Source organism: Erpetoichthys calabaricus, chromosome 12 (assembly GCF_900747795.2).
Source record: "Erpetoichthys calabaricus chromosome 12, fErpCal1.3, whole genome shotgun sequence".
NCBI lineage: Eukaryota > Metazoa > Chordata > Cladistia > Polypteriformes > Polypteridae > Erpetoichthys > Erpetoichthys calabaricus.
In genome coordinates this window covers 146,634,364-146,658,570 of record NC_041405.2, presented here as the reverse complement: position 1 = coordinate 146,658,570, position 24,207 = coordinate 146,634,364, and the positions used below count along the sequence as shown (strand labels likewise).

Sequence of the window (24,207 nt, the reverse complement as noted above, 5' to 3'; positions counted from 1 at the left end):
AAGAAAAATTCAATTGCTAACATGCAAAAAATATATTTTTTTTCTCACTAGTCATTCCCTAGAATTCTGTGATCTTTTGCGCTAACATCAAAATAATACATTAAAAAAAAAAAAAAAACAACACTAGCCAGTGCTGTCGGGAGAGCCTGAGACTGCCGAGATCTTAACAAAACCAGGAAAATATTCAACAAATGCATGGGGAGTTCTTTCCTCTATGATGGTATGGTGACCAAGACAGGTGTTGTATCCAATTCAGTCCCCCTTGTCAAAAATGTCATCCAGGTCAGTCCCCCTTGTCAAAAATGTCAATCACACCTCAAAATCTATGACATCTTATATCGCTCCTCAAACTTTTTTTCTCTACTTTGCATAGCCGCAAAGATGGTGAAAGCACGAGGTAGCAACCACAAAAGTGAAAAAAGAAGTTACAAAAAATCATATGAATACTTATTTGCTTAGTGTGTTGGAAATCAGATACGAAATGTCAAGCTGATCGCATTTCAGTCAAAAATGTGTTGCCTTTGTAACAGTAAAAGCTAAACTGCAGGTGCATTTGACCAATTAAAAGCACATTGGTTTAACTACAGATGAGTGGGCCCAGGGCCATCTTAACATAAGGGCACAATATGGGCACTGGCTGGGGGCCCCAGGAGCATAGGGGCCCACTATGTTTCTGGTTTGCTTTCAAAATAGGGGCCCCAGCACACTACTTTGCCTGGGACCCTATGATACTGGTAAGATGGCCCTGAGGATCCACCATGCTGAGTGTCTCACATGTAACAGAGAGCTTCATCGTAATCACTGCACACTAAATTTCCTCAAATCCCGTTCTTCAGACATGCGCTTTTTACGAAAGTCACACAAGTGACCACAGGTCAGCAATACTATAGGCAGCTATAGCAGAGTTTAGTATTGACAGACCAAACTCCACCATTCCCATCACAACAGATAATGGGAAGAACATTGTGAATGGAGTTGAAGAGGCTGGATTTTAACCACACATTTGATGCTTTGCACATACAGTGAACCTGGCATAACAGAAAGGAGTGGGTGTTAGCCAGATTAGCCCAGCTATTAGACAGAATGAGAAAAGTGGTCAGTTTTTTCCATCGTAGCTCTACTGCTGCAGTGCTAAAGGAAAAACAAGACATGCTTCAGCTTTCTTCACACAAGCTTATTAAAGATGTTCCCACTAGGTGGATCTGGAGCCATGACATGCTTGAACGCTACCTTGAACAGCAGGCTGCTGTTTTCTCAGCACTTACAGACAGGAGTATTAAGATGAACATTAAGGACATTATTACTCTTGTCTGATGAAGATGTAAAAGTAGCTGAGGACATGGTTCAGGCTCTCAAACAACTGAAAACGGTGACAACTCTGTTGAGCACTGAATAGCAGCCAGCAATTTCAATAATAAATACCACTGGGCAGCACGGTGGCGCAGTGGTACTGCCCAGTGGTAAAGCTGCTCCCTCACAGTAAGGAGGCCTCTGCATCCCGGGTCCTTCCTGAATGGAGTTTGCATGTTCTCCCCGTGTCTGTGTGGGTTTCCTCTGGGTGCTCTGGTTTCCTCCCACAGTCCATAGACTTGCAGGTTATGTGCATTGGCAATCCTAAATTGTCCTTGATGTGTGCTTGGTGTGTGTATGTGCCCTGCGGTGGGTTGGTGCCCTGCCCAGGATTTGTTCCTGCCTTCTGCTGGCTGGGATTGCCTCCAGCAGACCCCAGTGACCCAGTGTTAGGATAATGACATGACATAATGCCACTGGAAGACACAATCCTGGCAGCCATAAAGCAGAGTTACTCTGATTCAGCAGTTGTGAAAGATGTCAAATCTGCAATTGCATCTGAATTCAGCAACAGATTCCCCTGACTGGGTGATACTTAATTCAGTTCTTTCGTGTGAGCACTGCACTTGACCCACATTATAAATCCCTGCCCTTTCCAGCGACATCTGTCTCCAGTGAGAGGCTTTTCTCAAGTGCAGGGGACATTGTGACAGCACAGAGAGCAAGCCTCTCACCTGAGAATGTGGACATGATGGTGCTCTTGAAGAAAAACTTAAAAAACTTAATTGAAGCATTTCCACAAAAATGTGTGATTAACAGTGCACCAACCACTGTTCATTTTGGAATGGGTTTTTATTTTTTTTATTTATTTTTTGTTTACTTAGACTAGTCTTAAGGGGATTGCTATTTATTTATTTAAGTTTACAGACAGTTTGACCCATCAGTATTTGAACAGTGACACAATTTTAATAGTTTTGTCTCTGTACACCACTACAGTGGATATGAAATTAAGCAATCATTATTTGATTGAAGTGTAGACTTTCAGTTTTAATTTTAAGGGTTTATCAAAAATATTGTGTAAGCTGTTTAGGAATGAATCACTTTTTTTTTTAGACATGGTCCCGCTTTTTTCAGCATTTGGACAAACTTAACATAATCATGAAAATAATGATCATTTTCAATATTTGGTCAAAAATCCTTTCCAGTCAATGACTGTCTCCAAATGCTGGGTTTCCACCCCAGTGATGCTTTGACAGGCCTTTACTGCCTCAGTCTTCAGGTGCTCGTTGGAAAGTTCGTTGGACTTTCTGCCTTCAGTTTTGTTTTCAGCAAGTGAAATGCATGGTCAGTTGGGTTGAGATCAGTTGATTGACTTGGCCATTGAAGAATATTCCACTTCTTTGTGTTGAAAAGCACTTGGTTTGCTTTCACAGTATATTTTAGCTATTGTCCATCTGTACTGTGAAGTGTTGTCCTATCAGTTTTGCAGCATTTGTCTGAATCTGAGCAAACAGTACAGCCCCCTGGGATACTTCACAATTCGCCCTGCTACTTCTGCCAGCAGTCCTATCATCAATAAACACCAGTAACTGACTTCCATTCGCAGCCATGCATGATCAGGCCATAAAACTGCCTAAACCATGTTTCACGTTCATGTTTGTGATGTGGTATTCATTGTATCATTGGCCATTTCTTCTCTTCTCCATACTCTTCTCTTTCCAACATTCTGGTATATATTGATCTTGGTTTTCTTTGTCTAAAGAAAATTGTTCCAGAACTGGACAGGCTTTTAAAAATATTTTCTGGCAAAGTCTGATCTCTCCTTTCTATGCTTGAGGTTTGCCAGTGATTTGCACCTTGTGGTAAACCCTCTGTATTTACTTTCACGAAGTCTTCTCTTGATTGTAAACTTTGACATTGATAGGCCTGCCTCCTGGAGAGTGGTCTTGGTTTGGCTAGATGTTGTGAACGGGTTCTTCATCACTAAGGACAGAATTCTGCAGTCATCCAGCACTGTTGTCTTCTGTGGTTGTCCAGACCTTCTGGTGTTGTTGAGTTTTTCAGTGTGTTTCTTCTCTTTAAGAATGTACTAGATGGTCGATTTGACCACTCCTTGTGTCCCTGCTATCTCTCTAAAGGGTTTGCTTGGTCTTCTCAGCCTAATGATGGACTGTTTTTACTTGCATGGACAGCTCTTTGGATGTCCTATTGAGAGTTCACAGCGACGGCTTCCAAATGCAAATTCCACACTAGGAATCAATGCCAGACCTTTCACCTGCTGAATAATTAATGTAATAATGAGGGAACTTCTCAACCGCGGCTTTGGAACAGCTTGTCAGTCAAATGTCCAAATACTTTTGAGCCCCTGGAAATGGGGAGGGGGCTATGCAGAAAAATGGCTGTCATTCCTAAACGGCTCATACAATATTTTTGGCAAACCCCTTAAATTAAAGCTTAAAGTCTACACTCCAATCACATGATTTCTTAATTTAAAATCCATTGTGGTGGCGTACAGCAGGCATGTCAAACATGCGGCCCGCAACAGAAATCTGTGCGGCCCGCATGACAGATCCTAGTTAGCACTGAACTTGTACAAAATGATTACTATTGTTTGTGATTGAATCATTCTGCATCTTTGGTGTTACTTATTGACTTTTCTTACTTTTGCCTTCTGACAAAAGCGCGTTTTCCCATGGCATTACAGTACCGGAAACGTCATCTGCTAGTATAGCCATGAGCCTTGACCAAAGTTAATGAGCCGCAGCGTCACAACTGAAGTGCTACGCTGCAGCAGCAGGGGCGGCCTTAGGCATGTGCAAACTGTGCACCTGCACAGTGCCACCAAATCCCAGGGGCCGTCACGCCAATATATATTAAATATAAAACAGAAGGAGAAAATAATGACACAGCTGACAGCAATGTGGCTGAAAAACATTGTGTTTCTTGTTAATTAGTATGCTGTATTTACAAATGTCGCTAGAGTCGGAGCAGTAAGCTATATGTAGTATTATAACGTTCTACCGTAATGAGAATATCATGGGCCGCCACTTGGTTTTCAAGTTACGGACACGCGTATATAGAAGCGTGTCATGAGCACGAGGCGGCTATGCAGTGTCCGCAACGGATGTGGCCATCCGCCGTGCATAAGATACCGTATTGACATTGCCAGGCGAAGGGGCCACCGATTCTTTCTCTACCTAGGCCCGCCACAAGCTGCCCCTGCCAAGGCTACACTACTGACTGGGCTGCTGAGACTGGCCACTGGGCAGAACTGACCATCACGAGTAGTAATAGCCCACATATTTTCACGTTTCACAAGATTTCAAGCCTGATATTGACGAACTGGTTACTAACCAGTGATGCCAAGTGTCGGGACAAAAGAAATAAATCTCACACTGTAAGGCTCCTATATAAGCAATGAATATAATATAATGAATAAAATCTAATAAGGACCTAGCTAAGAGGCTAAGACTGTAATTCTACACTGTTATATGGAGACTGTATGGAAATAAATTGCTTTTCTTTAAACTTTAAACTTTAAGTGTTACATTTTTTAAAGTTTTCAGTATTGGAAAGAAAGCTACAGTAACTTTGTATAATAGTATTTGTTACAGTGCGGCCTGCTGATGCACGTATGGCAGTCGAAGCAGCCCACCAATGGTAGTGAGTTTGACATGCCTGGCGTACAGGGCCAAAATTATGAAAATTGTGACACCGTGTAAACACTTACGGATCTAACTGTAGTTAATTTATTTGAAGTTAAGTTAATCTGCCATGATCTTTGGTGTTCTTTCGTCTTACTAATCGTTGATAATTTAATAAAACCCAGAAAAATTTTTTTTTTTTTTTTTCTTGAAAATGAGGTATGAACCAAACTGTGGATCAAGAATCAACAGTCTGAGCCGAACTGTGGATATGGAGAATTGTTACACCCCTAGTCATTTTGGAGAATTTTGAGGAAAAAGAACTAGACCGCATATTAATGATCTGTCCATCACTTGATAAATTATTATATATCTTATATACTAGACCCATATTTTCTTCACTTTTAAGGCTCTTTTTACTGGTTGAGATAGCGGTTCATAAACATCATAAAGCTTATTAAGCAAAAAATATGAGAAAAGCAGTTCAGGAGCAAACTTTAACAATCTGTCTAAATTTGGCAACTGGATTGCATTCTGTTTCTGGTTAATTTCATACTGAAGACACCAAAGTTGAATCTTTTTCTAGTCTTTTGTTCTTTTTTTATTTGATTTTTTGATATAATGCCTAGTAAATATTTTTATATGTATAGTAGAATATTAGAACAGTTTTAATGAAAAAAGGCCATTAATCCCAACAAAGCTTAGCAGTTTAGTGCAATAAAGTAAGCAGAGACACAAAGATTTGAGGCATCCCTAGACAAACCTGGTATAATTACAATGAGAAATAATTGCAGTGTACAAACAACATTCTGAAAAAATGACTTTTCAGGCACGAGTCTTCATCTTGACTCCCCAAGATGAAAGATGTTCCATCCTTAAGGGTGATGGGTCCAGCAGCAGACATCCACAGTTCCGGAATTCAGTATCCCTGTTGAACAGCCAATCGGATTGTATGTTCATGTCACATGGATTACAGTTGCTATCTAAGAGACAGTTGCTCTACATGACATGCCTACTCCAAGACACACCCACCCAACAGGCATCATTTATAATATAACCGTCAGATAACTTTCCCTAAATTTTTTATGAAAATGAAGAGCAAGATACACTGTCAAAATGACACTTGAATGACTGGCAGTACCGCATAACATCACTGACTTATAGTGCACCAGACACTGAACATCACAGAATATACACATTTCAGATAGCTCCTTAACGAAGCAGAGCTCTGGAGGTTTGAAGTTAGACTCTATTGTGGTTTAAGGACTTCCGACAAGAAGAGGCAGGTCCATGGGAACAGACACTGGAAATGGCATCATTGGTGTTAAAACCACCAGTCTTCCAGTCTATAGGGAGAGTAAGAAAAAAGGTATTGGTATACAATATCAACCTGTGGAGCAGCTGGGAATTACCATCACTTCTTCTATGCATGCATAACAATAGATGGATAAACAGATAAGACTTTATTTTTCCCAAGATTGAAATTTGGCTGTTCATAGAAGCTCCTTAAATATCTTAATACATAAATAGACAGATAAATAAAATTATATGTGTGTGTGTGTGTGTGTGTGTGTGTGTGTGTGTATGCATACACATACTCTATGGTCTGAAGAAGCTGAGTTGTTAAGTTTCCTAAAGGTAATGCTCAGAAAATGACAGGGATGTCACACAGAGTATCTGTTCTGTCACTCCAGTCAAAATATAATACATTTACAAACCATAAGTGCAATAAGAACAATAATACACTCTACACATAAAGAATACTTGAAAGTTAGTGAACAGGATTAGATACAAAATAGTGTCCCTCATGTAAAACAAAGGCTGGGGCTTTTCTTTTATTTCTCCACTGTTGAACAACAACTACTACATGTATTTATGTAGCACATTATCAGAGTCAGACATGAAAGTAGTTCAGAGTATTTTACAATAAAAATGGCTAGAGTTTACAAAAGAATATAAAGGTTCCTAAAACAGCTGAAATGACAATCAAAGTGTACATCTTGGTAACCAAAAACTAGGGGCAAATGGCCAGAGGTGAAAGGAAAATAAAAACTTCAGTTGGTGGGATGCTGGAGAAATGAAACCCCCTCAGGTGTTTTAGGGCAAAAAAGGCCACCTAGCCAAACAAAATACTGAGACATGAGGGCATTATTCATTTAGCGAAGCTTCAACTGATAGGTCAAGCCCCTCCAAGAATATCATGTACTACAAATTGAGGACATAAGCTTAGAGAGATTTTTTTATGTTAAACTTCAGAAATCTCTAAAACAGGTGAGATGGTATTGCAGTCAGTGAGGTCGATATGGTAGATTAAACCAAATGCAGTTATGACATAAATTTGAAAAACCTATAACCTTCTATCCAAGGGTAAATCAATATTGTTGGATCATATTCGGTGATATCATTATTGGAATGGATGTTGAATCAAACATGGCAGATGTTTTATGTTTTTAATTGTTTCTGTAGTGTTTTTTTTTTTTTATTCCAAAATGTGAATGGCCCATCTTCCTCCTGTAGTCAAAACTACATTGAATTTTCACTCATGGTGTTTATACTCAAAAACACTGCTGTTTATAAAGTCATTTCAAGTTCCAGATTTATTGTCCTGTGTACATCAAAAACATAGTATAATGAAATTCATACTACTTGGAACAGGGACAGTACCACAGTACTAACAAATACTAACCCAAATGTACACAAAAAAGTATATATGGTATGCAACATACTGTGCAATTTTATATACAGTATATATTTGCTAGTATGTATGTTGCATACAGTGCTTTCATGTTGTAATATTGATTAGGTGGATTTTTTTGATTTTTTCCTCTGCTCCGGCCTTTGCCAATCATGCTTTGAACCAGTACTGTAATTTATCTAATTAATAAAGCAAGTCAAGATTTATTAGTATTCTCTGAATCTTAGGACAAAGCAATCAGACTAATGCTAGTGCAGATCACCTTGCAAATAACTGCTTTTTAACAGAGACCTGCAGCTCCTCTCAAAACAAAGCTAATTTACATGAAAAGGGAAATGCAGTGGTTTAATGACATAATACACTCTCTTTAATTAGATTGCCAACAATTAGAGCGTAAATGGAGACAAAAATTCAACTTTACGGTCTGGATGAACTAAAGTATGAAACAGTGTAAGAATGCAAGGCCTGCTGTGATTACCAATCCAAATTAATCTATCAAAATTTTAACAGTCCACATTTTATTTTGCACAGCAAATGATCCAGCAAATGAGAAAATGTAACTGTAGTAGTTAATGTGTTAATGGGTTTATTTAGCAATAAACTAGATAGTATAAAGTTGTAGACTGAGAAGGTAGCTTTTGCAGAGTTGCAGTGGTTACTCAAAGAAAGTAATCCATTGCAAGTTGCTGCTTATTTCTGTCTAATGGTAATAGGAAAACTTTACTCATTGCTTCCTGCAAAAAGTACTCGCATTAGTAATTATTTTACTTTTATGTTACTCTCTGAACCTGTTCAAATGCGTACTATTTAGAAAGTACAAGGATGACACCAAATGTCCTTTCATTATTTTAGTCGAGAGTAAATAACCATTAACAATGAACATTTCTTTACAAGCCAGTAGAGGCCTTTACTACTTGGAATGAATTTTTTATTTAGAAAAATCTTAATAATTAATAAATGTATTTAATTAATTGATTTAAGTATTGAAAAGGTTGCAAATGTGGAATAAGTAAAATTATTGGTAGTGTAGCGCCCAGAAAATGAGAGCACTTATTGTTTGGGTGGGGCCAGCTATGTACAATGCTTATTGTGTAATGTTTTTCTGCCTTTAGTAAAATCTTTTAACCAACAGTATTAAGTGAAAAAAGGGGAAAAAACTTTCAGTGTCTCGCTTGCATAAATGTTCATGCTGTTTATAATGGGGTTTGTAACTGTGTTCAAATGTAAGCACTCGCATACTAAGTTATGCCCAAAAGTAATTTGCCTTGACCTGACATTTATTTCCATAATTATGAGTTGCCATAAATAAAATATGCTGTTCCTTGTAAGACTCCCCTGAGGGTTTATTCAGCTAACAAAAGATCATAGGACCTTATTGTTAAAATGTAGAGATCAGAAAAAAAAATTGTACATTTCGTTCACATTGATAAGTGTAGAAGAAATAGCACTGTGAATGATAAATAGTTTGAGATAAAGTGCAGAAGATACAGCACTGTCTGATGGATAGCAGAACACTGTAACCAACTGCAAGGAATGGGACTATTTGGTTCTTTTAAGGTGGACATTCCAGAAGCTGCATATTTGTGTATGTTGCTGAGAATGAGTTGTTTTCATTACCAGCTTGTGCAAAGGTTGACAGGTGAGCTTCTAATAGATTTTCATGAGTTCCTGGACATGTTTGTCCATACCTGATGTCCAGCTCAGTGCTGAGTGTCTACCTGGTAATGTTGGATTCAAACTGCAATTTTGGCTTCAGAATCAATACCTGCTTTCAGATCTCAATGCTGTACCAAAGCAAATAACGGATTACCTCCTAAACACCCCATCCCTATCTCACAGCAGCCTTCCTGCTTTGCCACACCATGGTGTGCCTCCCTGCCCTGTTAATATTTACATTTACATTTATTTGCTTAGCAGACGTTTTTGTTCAAACTGACTTACAAAACATCAACATAATCGATAACATCAGCCTGGGAACTGTTTGAGGACAAGGGTACAAAACTGATCATCCCAAGTGAAGAACTCAGAACAAAATACAAGTAATTTACATGTCTCAGATTTACGAGGGACATTCAAAACGTTTCCACACTTTTTTTTAACTCTATGAAGAATTTCAAAAACAAATGACAAGCACTTTTCTACATAGTCACCTTCCTTTGTGATGCAATTTTCCCAGTTTTGTACCAACTTTTTAATGCTCAATCACTACTCCTCCTGTCTCCACCGTTTCCAATGAAAATATAAAAGTGAGGAAACTTTTTGAACGTCCCTCGTATAAAATGTATAGACAGGGATTCACAAAACAAGAGAGTCTTCAAACACTTCTTGAACACATTGAGAGTTAGAGCTTCGATTGGATTTGGTTAGCCCATTCCTTCAGCCAGAAGCTACACATGAAAAGAGTGTGGACTGAGATTTGCTACCACAGAGAGGTGGCGTTACCAGTTGCTATTCACCAGCAGATATGAGGGATCAAGAAGAAGCATAGGACCTCACAATTGCTGCTACAGGAAGCCAGTGTAGTGGTCTGAAGAGAGATGTGACCTGTGCCCACCTTGGCTGGTTGGACCACCAGACATGCTACAGTGGCTTGGTGACACATGCCCAGTGCTCCTGCTAGCAGAGAATTGTAGTAATACAGCCATGACAAAATCAGAGTCTAGACCAAGAGTTGTGCTACATCATCTTGTCAGATAAGGTCTGATCTTACGGATATTGTACTGAGTTAATCTGCAAGATGGAGAGACCGTAGCAACTTGGTGCTTGAAGGACAGCTGGTCATCGATAACCACCCCATATATATGTTCAAAAGGTGGGGCTGGTGCGTTTGGGGGTTCCCTGTGGTGAATCAGGCTAGACGTAATACATATATTATTCATCGAACAGCAGGTTGGGTGGGGATTGTTTCGATGGGGAGTTGTGCTCATGCTGATTAACAGCTGAATAGTAGCTGCTTGAGAACTACCGTTTACTTCATTTACTGAAATTACAGAAATGCCGATAATGTACCATTTAAGAAATTGTTTTTTTTTTTTTGGTACTTTTTTTACTACTGGTATACCGTGCCAGCCTACTACCCGACATAAGGTGCATTCTTTTGTGGAGATGATTGATCATTTCTCTGAGAAACTGTCAGAAGCAGTAATTTTTGTAATATGTTGATTCACTGAATGGCCTTCGATGATAGTATTTTAAAATAAACAATTAATATGGTAATGATTCATCTGTTCAAATAAAAAGTCGAAAAACTCTTTGATATAAAAAGACAACTTAAACGGGCAACATAAATTGTGCACAGATTGCTCTAACATATTTAGTCAATTTAGTATGCTGAATTAGTCATCATCATTCTTTCTATGCAGCATTTTAGTCATATTAACATTTTTGTCATTATCATCAGGAAGCATTTTAGCAACAAATAACAAAGCAACGGATTCCTTAAATACTATTATTCATTCATGGAAAGTACTCTCTCAACAATATCCATAGTTGAGCGCCATGTTTCCCCACCCTTTCTGAGAGATGTTCTGCCTATCGTTCCTGTGTGTGCAAATAGTTTCCCAAACCCTAGTTGAGACTTCCCTAAAATCTTAACAAACCTGTTTGAACCTCCTTGAACTGGGAAAAGAATGAATGAGGTGGATCACCACATGTACAGGACCTTGACATTTCTCTGGCATGGGAAGAGCTGTAGCCACCATCTAGATAGGAGTATTCTCTCCACTCTCAGAATTGACTCTGGGGTTCAAATCCCACTACTTACACTTTGTAATCATGAGCAAGTCACTTGACCTCCCTGTACTTGGATTGGAAAACCAAAAATGAAATGTAACCAATTGTGCCATAAATGTTGTAAGTCTTCTTGGATAAAGATGTCAGCCAAATATGTATATGTAATGTCATGTATTTGACCAGACATCATGAGTTGTTACCCTTGTACTTTGTAGTTTTTCCAGAGGCAAGGACCTTGGGTTGGAAGTGTGGATATTCACAACACCCCTGATGGGTTCCATAAAATTGGAGTTTATGCCAGTGGGTGGAAGAGTTTCTTCAGTGCAACTTTAGCTTTGAGAGTGGAAGCTTTCTACTGTTTTTTGTGTGTATGCTTTTTACAATTATTCAGAGTATTATTTTTTTTAAGAGTTGATTTACTGTTCAGGAATGTACTGTCTGTTGACATCGTAGTCGTCCTAGGAGACTTTAAACCGCTAAGTCAGAATCTATAGTGAAGACTATGAGATTTTTAGGAATCTGAAGAAGATGCTTTAGGGAAATTTTGTGGTTATTTTTGTTAACCTTAATATCTGTCCTTTAATAATGTGATAGAATTATGCAGCATATGCACAATGGAATCCATTAACAGCAAAGTAATATAGCTTGCTTCAGTCACTTTGTGCAGTGATTACAGATAACCATTTTAACAATCATAAACATTTCAATTGTCACATTACTTCCCTAAATATTTGTAGAATGTGATCATTCAGTTATCCATTTTTCCTCATGTTAATGCAGTTAGTCTCTCATTTCTATACTGAAGTGTCAGGTTAAAAAATAGTGAAGTATTTTCAGCCTAGGTTAAAAATATGTAAGCAGGAGCCACCAAACACTAAGGACTAAGGGCTAAGAAAGAGTAAGGAGTGTGATGTTTAAGATTAGAGGTATGGACCTGAGCTACGATAAATGGTTGCTGTCTCCTCTTGCTGCGGAGACCCTTTCAGGTTAAAGAGAGGAAACGTCAGTTTTTAGAAAGAAGTACTGAAGCTCATCACTGTGTTTGTGGATGGAACCTACCAGTGGATTTTAACCTTGTTTTTATGGATTTGTTTATTTAGTGTTGACTTTCTAAGTGCTGTTTATCACCTGTTTTTGTGAATTATTTATTGACTATTTATTGAAGAACTGCCTTTTCACACCTTGGGGTTTAGAACCCAATCTTATTGTAAAGTAAAAGCACTTGATCACTTTGTACCACTCTTGTTTGTTATGTGTCCTCATTTCATGGCTTATCCAGATCATGATTTATCGACGGTTCTGTATTCAAGGAGTGTGGCAGCTGTAGCCAATCCGGACCATCACATTTTGTGGTAGGGGTGGGATGAGCCAATGGCAATGAGAAACAAAGAATGAAAGAAGAATACAACAAGAGGATTTGGTGGCTGACTTTAAAAAGAACCCATATACCCAAGTATGAAGAATGGAATAACTGAACTTTTAATGAACAATATATTGATTGTTTCATTGCATTTTTTAAATAGTTCTTATTCTTTTAATGTCCTGTTTTTAAAGGCTAGCTCGAGTTTGTTTTTGTGTGGTTTCTGTTTTAATGTTTTTAGTAGTGATAAGAGTGTGAGAAGGCCACATGACTGACCTTGGCTGCCAGTTGCACTGGCTGCTCTGACTGTGAGTCCCATCCGTGCCATTGTAGGCTTGGCAGGATTGGGTTCTGTGGAGTGTGTGTAGTATAGCTTGTGACAGAGGTCTGTGGCCATGTGCAGTGTTAAATAAGTGGAGCATGTGGCCTCTGGACATGTGCTGGTGCATTGTAGTGTGGTCGAGTGGCACCCAGAGTACTGAGAGATTGGCGAGCCTGCATTCATGTGTGGATGTGCAGGGCAGCCAGTTTCCTCATAGCACTTGGGTCTGAATAAATGCTAAAAATGGAGCCTAGGCAGGATAGTGGGTGAGATCGGACTTTAAAGGAAAGCAATGGCAGAATCTGGAATGTGAGCCAGCGGGTTGGAGAGAAAGCAGAGTGGTTAGCAGCCCTTCAAGGGAATGAGAGCAATGGCACTTCAAGTGCAGATCACTCCTGCTGTGCACCACAGGGAATGACCGAGTGCTCTGAAAGCTCATGCAGAGCCTGATGGTGGAGGCAGGAATGAGGGAGTCTGCTCTAAGTGTCCTGGCAGATGCAGGAGGAGGCAGTCGGGATGAGAGCCAGGGACCACAGCTGTTATCATCTCTGCCTGCAAGACCTGAAGGGTTTGCTGAGGGAGGTGGAAAGATACACAAGGCTGATCGGAGTCGAAGGAACATGATGTCTGCAGGGTTTTATTGTTGGATTTTATGAACTTTATTACTGAATTTACTCCCACTTGAAGAGTGCTGGTTTTTATCATGGATTATTTATTTATTCATTAAGAAGCACAGTGTTTTGTTTGGGACGGTATTTTTTGTTTTGAATAAATGCACAATTACATTTTGCACCATCCTCTTGCTGTTAAATGTTCTCATTGCCCTGCTCATCTCAGTTTTGACTATTGACGGTCCCATGTTCAAGGACATTATGGCAACTACAGCCAATCTGGACCATCATAGTTAAGGGTTTTAAAGGGTATCCTCTGCACTGATTTTTGCTTGTTAATTATATGGGTTTAAGTCCAAAATTAGAGTGAACTCTGGATGGATGTTGTCTTAATACACTCTGCTCAGAACGGTTCAAGGGTATTGAGGTTAAACCTACAGGATACAGATGACTCATTAGTCATGGTCTATTGTTCTTGGCCACAGATGCATTTTTTTTTCCTTTTTCCTTTTCTTGCAATGGCCAGTGACTTCCCTGCTATGTACTGACCGTTGATAGACCTTTGAAAATATAGTGATGACTGGTTCATCTGAGTTTGTAAATTTTTACATCCAATTTCATCAGGGTCTGGAGTTTTGCTTTACATTTGTAAATTGTAACCTAACTTTATCAATTAGTTATTTTGCTATTGACACCACCTGTACTTTATTTATAGGCTTTGTCTGTTTTAAAGTAAAATCTTTGTTACCGTGTAAGCAACAGAATTCCTTAGAAGACTGGCGTCCTTCAACATCTGCAATAAGATGCTGCAGATGTTCTATCAGACAGTTGTGGCGAGTGCCCTCTTCTACGCGGTGGTGTGCTAGGGAAGCAGCATTAAGAAGAAGGACACCTCACGCCTGGACAAACTGGTGAGGAAAGCAGGCTCTATTGTAGGCATGGAGCTGGAGAATTTGACATCTGTGGCACAGCGACAGGTGCTCAGCAGGCTCCTAACAATTATGGAGAATTCGCTGCATCCACTAAACAGTGTCAACTCCAGACAGAGGAGCAGCTTCAGTGACAGACTGCTGTCACCGTCCTGCTCCACTGACAGACTGAGGAGATCGTTCCTCCCCCAAACTATGAGACTTTTCAATTCCACCCGGGGGGGTAAACATTAACATTATTCAAAGTTATTGTCTGTTTTTACCTTCATTTTTATTACTCTTTAATATTGTTTTTTGTATCAGTATGCTGCTGCTGGAGTATGTGAATTTCCCCTTGGGATTAATAAAGTATCCTATCTTATCTATCTTTATCTATCTATCTAATCTATCTAATCTATCTAATCTATCTATCTATCTAATCTATCTATCTAATCTATCTATCTAATCTATCTATCTAATCTATCTATCTATCTAGAATTTTACAATCCCATTCTGTCTGACACACTTTCAACAGACAGTTCTACTTTATGACCATACTGAAGCAAGTACCAGAGGTCAATATTATTTTAATTATATATGTCATGCAATTCACACTGGGTTTTGTGTGTGGTATGAATTGTCCAGAATTGCATTAATCTTGTTAGCTTTTAATGTGGCAGATCACTAAGGCAGAATTTTAGTCTTGAGCTACACTTCTGACCTTGCCCTGTTTTACATAACTTCTATTAATTAATGTCAAATTCAGGTGGGATTATATGCTTAACATGACAAGTTTTTTCTTCCCCAGTTTACGTTTTCTAAGCGGCACGCTGATCAGTGCTACTCCTTTTTAGAGACCAAAGGTCAAATCCCAGTCTGGCCAGATTTGTATTTTCACATCCCAGTGACGTTGGTCATGGATAATTTGGTGATTCAAAATTAGCTCTGAATGAGTTTGTGTGTGTGGATGTGGATGTGGATGTGGATATGTGGTTTTGTATGCCATTCAAAAGACTGCCACCTTCTCCAGGGGTAGTTTCTGCCTTTGCTCCATTGATGCTGGGATAAGCTACAAACCCTAGGACCTTGAAATTGGTTAAAGTGGATCAAATGTAAATGAATGCACTATGTACCTTCATACTTAAAGAGACCCAGACATCTTAATACTATGTCTTGTTTTAACCAGTTGTTATAAATAATTGTATCTCTCAAGTAAAAATGTTTTGCTGTAGACCAATATACATCAAACATTTCATCATTTCATAGTAGCATGAATTGCAACAAGCCTGTTTTTACGTAGCACCATTACTGCTACACACCTAATAGATTTCAGTATGTTAGCAAGTATATGGAAACAGACCAGTAAAATTAATACGCCACTAATCAAAAAACGCGTCACTGAAACGTGTCATAAGTAGCTGAAATTACCAGAAAGGTTTTAATCTCTTATCAAAAAAAAAGCAATATCAATCAAACACAACTACACAGTATTAAAATAAAACAACTTAGAAAAACTGTAATTTAGCCTGTCTTCCTCACTTATTCTTGTTTTTTCATATATGAAGCTGTGAGTGGGTGTATGGATATTGACAAGTACAAGGGTTGTTTGATAAGTTTGGTAAATTTCTGTGAGATGGAGCCACAGTTCATTTGGTGACGTTACGGCTAACAAGTGTCACTCTTCAAACTAGGTCAGGCCTAATTTCAGCCAAAAGCAGCACATTGTTTATGTTTTATAGACATTTGAAGTGATTTTTTTCCCCCAAAAAAATGGTGTTTAACTTGCTTTTTTATCATACTTATCAAATGACCCTCGTATGTGTGGGTGTTTGTATATACACACTATACATACACCTGCATGCTTTTATTTTAACATCATTTGCACAACTTCTTTATAATTGCACTATTCTGCACCTGTTTTTAATGTATGTTGTTTAACTTACTTTGTTATTTATGGTATTTGGATGTGATGTTTGTTCTGTTGTAAGTAATTCTAAAGCTACCAAGCTAAATTCCTGTACATTAAGTACTGGCGAATAAAAGTGATTCTGATTCTGAAAATGTATGGTTGCTGTCACTTCCAGTTGTGTTGGTAGGCTTAGTTAATTGATTTTAAATTTGGAGCATTGTTACTTGTTTAGTTAATTTAAACAGTTATCACATTTTTGTTTATTAAATATTTTTGTAACCTTAAGTCACAATTCAAAAAAAAAAAATTTGGACGTGAGCATCAGTAGGCTTTGCCCCTTAGGAACCAAATTATCCAAACTATTCTCTTAACATTTCAGTATTTATTTACTGCTCTGATTTATATCTTTCTGATCATTAAATAAATCATCATGATAGTAATTGACGAGAAGAATTCATAATTCATTGCAGAATTATTGTATTTGAGGGTTCCTCTGGAGTACCTCTTTCTCTTGCACGATTTGGCTCAAAAACTGATCAGCACATCATCATCTCATAACAGGCTTAAGTTTCAATTTTGGTGTTTTTCCATCCAGCCATTTTAGCTTGAGACCGTCCTCAATAAACTGTGACACACAGACAGACACACCCCCATCATCAAGATCTCAGTATCGGGGGACCCTAAAACATCGCGATCCGTCGAAAACCATAGATTGAAATTTTCAATGAATTTGAAGCTTTCGCTCCTCTCCCACAGGTGATAGTTTAAGCTGGGAAGGGTGCAAAGCAATAACTGTGATAGTAGAATATAGTTAAATGTGTTAGTAGACTACATTAGATACACACTTTTTAACAGACTTTAAAATAGCACAAAGCAAAAAATAAAGCCATAATAGGCATGTTTTGGCCCAATAGCTTTAACAGACAGCAGATGGCAATTTAAGTGATGTTAAAATGTCGTCCATTGACATCTTTTTTTTTTTTTTTTTGGTTGTGGTGGGTCTAGTTAAATGTCATTCGGGTTTTTTTTTTTTTGTTTGTTTTTTTTAAATAAAATTTTTAAAAGATGTACCCTAAGAGATGAAACCTGGTGAAGTCTAGAGATGTTTGTATTTTTTAAATAAAATTTTTAAAAGATGTACCCTAAGAGATGAAACCTGGTGAAGTCTAGAGATAAAATTATTAGCTGTTTCGAACCATGATGGTGAGCAGGTCTGAAATTTTTCCTATTAAATGATAGTGTCAGAGAAAGACTGAATCATACTGTGCAGTAATTCAGCATAATTAGTATAACATACTGTTAATATAGAGTACAAATTTGTTCAATTTTTGGTGAGCAACACTTATCTACAAATTGTGAGAGGAAATTTATTATGTAAGTGACTTTTTTTTTTAATAACTTTTATGGTTAACTTATCTCAAGCATCATTGTGTGCACCTCACCATGTATTTGACTAACTTGTACTGGGGATCTGTTTTATCATCAGGACTGGCTGTTGGACGCGTAAAAGAGGAGAATATACAAAATATACAAGTTGAAGTGACCACTCTCAAGGTAAATTTGAATCAGTAAACTAACCACTAATTGAAGTCACAAAGAATATATTATTGTTTTAAATTTATTTAGTTTACAGGAGCACCAGTGGTTTTCAAGGTGGCATTTTAAAATTTCAAAAAATTGTACAGCTTGCCATTTTTTGAGGTATCCAAATGAAAATTCCCATTCCCAACAAATTTCCTTAAAGTGTGTCCAATTTCAACAAAATTGGTCCATCTGGATCCATTTGGTACAGACACAGACAGATATGGTAGACGTGCTTAGCATTATGTGAAAGCACCTACAAGTGGTACATGACTAATATTTGTATATTTGGCTTGGTAATTTATTTTAATAAAAATAATTTAAGAAGATACTAAATTTGATTTTTAGTCACAAGTAGAAATGAATGTGTTTATTGGCAGGCATTCAGTGATATATTTTCAGATGTCTGTGATATTTGTAAATGTTGGTTTCACAGTTAACTTTGACAGTCTCTATAGTATTTTGCAGAGTTGCTTTTTATTACAGTAGAGGAATAAGCAAAAACATACTTCATTAGGTTTTTATAAATATTACCGTAATAACTGCTTTTTGATACAGTCACCACCTTCCAGGTTTGGTTCTTGCTTTGTTCCCAATTACTTGCCTAAAAAGCTTCAGTTCCCTGTGCCCCTAAAATTGGATTAGGCATGTTCAGTAAATTCATTGGTGGATTAAAAACTTGCATATCCTAGAAATAATGTAGATTTTTTGAAAAATGATAAAGTGAGCATAAAGTAGCAGAGCTCACATTTGCATTGTTGTTATGCTAATACCATCATATTCAAATATTTCTAAAGTGGTGGCACAGTTGGGATCAGTAATCTGGCTTTTTTGTGACTTAACGTCATTTTACCAGAGCTTTGAAATCATTGGAAGGAAATACTGCAGATTTCTTTAAAGAAAAAAAGTAAATTTTACATCAATTTTCAGTAACTGATTACAATGCACTGTTGTATATGTTAAAAGATTTACATGTAGTTTCCTTTTTTATTGTTTCAGTACTTAAAGAAATGAAAGTTCATTTCATAACAGACATTTCTGAAACATGTTTAAATCTAATTTTATTATAGCTCAATAGTCTGTCTCATTTCCAAGAGGAAATGAGGCTAAATTTAAAATTGAGTTACCCCTTATTATCTGATTTTTAAATCCATTCCTGAAAACAGGTCTAAAAAAACATATCAACAAATCTATTTCTTACTTACAATTTTATATGAGGAAAGTAATAATGCACTCTCATCTGATCAAAAAAACCCCAATCAATTTACCACTGACACTCTTAAACGTATAATGTAACCATCACCCCTTGATTTGTTTTTCCAGTATATAAAATGATTCACTCATCAGTTACCAAAGAAACTACTAATAAGATGGAAATAATTTCTCACATTAGCCAGGGTATGGTATATAAGAGGGAAAAACTGGATCTTTATCACATTTGTGTAGAGGAAAAAGCTTGCCTCCCAGGCTGACAGCATAGTTGACTTGTCTCACTGCAAACTTTAGTTATGAAATTAATTAAAACATAAATTGGAGTATGTTTTGACTTTTCTGAGATTAAACTGATACTAGTGATAATTGTAGCCACTGTGTAAGGGTGTAGTTAAAATTCAAACCGAGGCACCGCACTATCAAGAGATAGCTCAAAGTACCTGGATGCCAACAGCAGTACTTTTGTTTGTACATCCACGCTTGCATGGTGTGACGAACATTTTCTAACATTTTCAAGTGCCTTGAGCATGGGAAAGGCGCTATATAAATAAAATGTATTATTATTATTATTATTATTATTATTATTATAACAGGCGTATTGGATGAAATGTACTTTATAGCCAAAAAAAACAGATTTGTGATATAAAAAAGTAATAGCTGTTATAGCAAAATATTGAATAAAGAAAAGTTGATTTGATTTTAATTATCTGTTCCCCCGTGTACTGTTTTAGAATTGTGTCCCTTTTTGGTGTCAGCTTTGTATTCTGTTCTGTTTAATGGTCGTCCTAATAGAAATCACTGACTAAGGAGATGATCTAAAAATGTGTATATTAAAAAACCTGATTGTCCTGATTCAGCCTTTTACCAGGTAAATTTAGAATTTGGTATATTTAGCTTCTGTGTGAATATTTGGGATACTAGGGCTGTGCATTGATATTGTGGTACACATTTTTAAAAATCGTGTTTACTTTTGAGCAGACATATTGGTGAGGCAACAATTAATTCAAAGGTAACTTTTTCCCTAAAACATCACAGAAATATACTAGGAATATATTCATATTGTATATGTGTAGTAATTTAGAACTTAGAAAGTCTGTTCTGTTTTTATTTAGTATGTATAGAAGTGAAAAGGTAAAAAGTGGAAAACAGAGAGAGCTAACGTCCTGTCAGTTTGCTTAATCGTAGGGCCAGCCTGATGTGTCAGTAGAGGGAGCGCATTCCCTGTAAACTGACATGACCACTGGAGAGTGCTGTCATCTTCCTGGATCACTGTGTGACTGCACAGGCAACACCGCTCTGTCAAAGACAGTGGAGGATTCCGACATCCGACGAGCACAGTACGTTACCCAGGTCACCGCCAAGGACGGCAGACTCCTTTCCACTGTCATCAAAGCACTGGGGCCGCAGAGGTCAGTTGGCAAATAGTGCCAGTATTTTATTGCACTTATAACTGGCACACTTGTTATTGGTTTTGAGGAATTATTAAATTTTGCACAAAAATACTGTAGCACAAATTTGTTGGAATATTTTCAGAACCTTCCATCTCAACGTTGGAAAAAGGCAATGTTCATCAAGTTCTTTTTATTTTTTATATATTTTCTTGTTATAAATTGTTTTCTCTCCAGTTCTTACTTTAACATGTATTTCATAAAGAGAGTAACAATAAAAGAGAAGTGTAGCACAATTTTCAAACCTATAGCGCATCTCTAACACAACAGTAAGTATTGCTAAAATGGCTATATTTGAACAGTCAGATTAAAGACAAGATAAATCACTGTAATAAAAACATTCTATAAATATCTATATCTTCAATATATAGAACCACATACTGATATCAGCCTCAACAATATAAACTGGGTCCCAAATTTTGTTTTTACTGTGTGTGTATGTGTAAGGGATTATGATGTGCAAAGTTTATTGTGTTTTGGTAATGTTCCCTAATGTGTTTTTAAGACATAGTGCATCATTTCCCATATGAGATTAGTCCTTGATAAAGGAACCGGGCCAGTTTCAAAATGCTTAGGAAGAAAGAAAGAAGCAGAGTTTGACTTCTTCTGCTACAGGAGGGAGGACACTGACCTTCAATTGAACTACTAAGCTGGTATCAAAAGGTACACTCTAGATTTGAGGATTGTTAGTTCTGTTGGCTCCTAGATTTGGGGCTCAAGATGTAGCATCTGTATCTTAGTGGATTGTGAGATGTCCTCCTTCTCCAAGCCTTGATTCATGAGGTTAACCTTCATTTGAGACTGTTTTATGTTGATGCATTATTCTTTTTATAGGATTGATTTTGACATGTTGTGCTAAGGGGGGGGGGGATTCAAGTGTGAGGGTATTACTGTATATTTGTGTAATAGGTGTGGTTTTTTTAATAAAGGTAAATGATGAATTCAGCACCCAGTTTATATTGTTGAGGTGTGATTCTGATTTCGGTATATGAGTCTATGCATTGAAGATGTAAATATTTATAGAATATTGGTGGTTTATCTTTTCTTTAAACTGACTGTTTGAATCTAGCCATGTTAGCAATACTTAGTGTACCTATAACACAACAATATAGGTTTGAAACTAGTGTTATACCTCTCTTTTACTGTTCTGTATTTTCTGAGTAAATATAGATTCTAGCAATCCTCACGGTTGTAGTCATAGTTGGTTTCCTAAAGAGGGGTCAAAGAAAGCCTAGGATTCAGATGTTTATATTATGTGTATAGTTATGGGGACTGCCTATATTTAAAGTAGAACAGCAAATAAATACAAAAAATGAAGCTGATGATTTCCCATTTTTATGAGCTTTAAACACACAAACCTGACCCTGCCTACAAAGTCTGTAAATTGTATGATTTCGACAAATTAACAAAAGCCAGAAGTTATAGCATAATAAACCTAATCCTAACTTTACTCAAAAGGAGAAGGCATCTTGTTAAACCACATTTATAGAATAACTGAAAGCTATGTGATGTGTTAGTTTTACTTTTAATAAAATCTTTCCCAGCTGGACATTTGTTTTTCTTTTTCTTCAGGTGTAGTGCGATTATTCATAAGTGCTTGAGTACATTATGTAAATGCTTAAAGAACAGATTCCTAGAACTACTGCATTAGTTTCCATTTAAATGAAAGCCATTTTTGAGCAGACACTTTAAAATGTGGTAAATATACACAGGATATTTTCTGTATCGAAAAAGTATTTTCATGAGGTTGGTTTAAAGAACAAAAAGCTTTCATGGTGCATTCATTGTTATCTGTACATTGGAAGTTATTATGAACAAAAGGTGGGGGTGTGGTTTCTAAAAACTGTAGGGAGTCAAATGGTATTTCACTAGTAAACATACTGTAGCATAATATTCTGAAAGTAGATTAACACAGTGGGACACTTGTGACCATGAAAAGTCTAAAGAACCATCCCTGAACAGAGTCCCAGTCTTTCACAGAGCTCAGTCACACCCACATAGCCACACTGGCACTCTTGCAGGAGTCAGTTTACAATAGCCAATTAACCTTAAACACAGGTCTGATGAAACTGATAAACTCATAAAATTTAACAAGCTAATATTGTATAAACATGGCCTAAATGATGGGATTGTTCGACAGTAATCTTAAATATCACAAAAAGCAGCCCCCTGTAAAGCTTTTTGAAGCAGCGGTGCATGTTGAAACACAGTGCTTTAGCTGTTAGGTGTGGGGTTGTGCTGTCCTCTTTTTAATAACATGGAAGTGGAAAACTTGGAGCAGCCATTGTGTGCTGCATATAATGGAATGCAGCTTTTAAATATTTCTTCTGTGCTCTCCTGCTTCTGTGTTTTATTGAACCCAATATGGCTATATCATATGTTTCACTATGATAACTCAACAGGAGGTAGTCCTTTTACTATTTAATATATGATCAAAAGGTTTAGAGAGACAGATGTATTCAAACCACAGCTTTTCTGCCATTTGCTTGAGGGGATGAGAGGACTCCCTTAGTCTTCATGGGGCAAATGTTTACTACTTCAGGATATATGGATTACCTTTTTTAAAAAATGTTGCTGTCTTTTGCAGGCTGCTTCTGCATACTGTTTCATATTTTTACTTCCTTGTGATGTTAAATCAGTGAATGTGTACATTGTTTATTTGCAAACAGTAAGAGGAATTATAACGGAGTACTTCAGAAAAATCAGTTTTGTGAAATATCAAATTTGGCCAACATGGAGCACTAAGATGTTCAGATTACAATTTCCTGGCACATTTAGCTGATGTTAGCAGTAAATTGGTGAAATTAACAGGTCAGTATTTCATGCTACAGTGGTAGTGCACATATGTTTTTTCAAGTGTAATTCTTATAAATATATGATGTAGATGTGGTCTTTGTTTACTCTGCCAACTGATTAAAGAAGGTTCCACTTTCACTTGTTGGCGTAATTTACCTTTTGGTAACTTAATGGTCTGTTTTTTAGATCAATCTACTAATGTTGGATCTCCCACCAGTAAGCAAATCTTCATCCTGCTAGATCACTACAGTAACATTTCCACAACACATACCAAATTCTGATTGCATATCATACTCATATGTTTTGTCAAAATAGACTGTTAGTGAGCTAACTTGGTCTTGGAGAGCATTCATTATAGTCAGTCTGATAGCCACCAACTCTAGTGCTCCAAGTCTGTGGTAGAACATTTTGCGTAATCTTACTAGATGTTTCCCTATTCTTACATTTAAAGAAATCTGGCAGCATTGTAGATTTGTACTTTTTTTTAAAATTAATAGTCTTTATTTACGCTGCATAATGTTGGCAAGGTAATTTATTTACCAGGCTAATGATGAACAAATACTGGTGTGAAAGATAGGCATGAAACAATACACTTAGCCCATAATGCAATTCCTATGGCAATTCAGGCTTCATGATTCAATAGTCCCATTATATGAGATTTTCTTAAAAATAAATGTTAAAGAGTGTAAACTAGAAACA

At 37.2% G+C, this 24,207-nt stretch overlaps 1 protein-coding gene across 3 annotated transcripts in view; it reads left to right on the top strand.

Annotated features, from left to right (window-relative positions):
* marchf2 (membrane-associated ring finger (C3HC4) 2) overlaps positions 1-24,207 on the top strand; it is a 61,992-nt gene that overhangs the window by 22,888 nt on the left and 14,897 nt on the right. For 2 of the 3 annotated variants that reach the window (XM_028816508.2, XM_028816510.2), the window contains exons 2-3: positions 17,958-18,025; positions 20,435-20,673. In XM_028816508.2, coding sequence (XP_028672341.1) covers positions 20,498-20,673 — 176 coding nt within the window. In that variant the 5' untranslated portion in view covers positions 17,958-18,025; positions 20,435-20,497. The remainder of the gene's footprint in view (positions 1-17,957; positions 18,026-20,434; positions 20,674-24,207) is intronic. The other variant, XM_028816509.2, reaches the window with a different exon arrangement.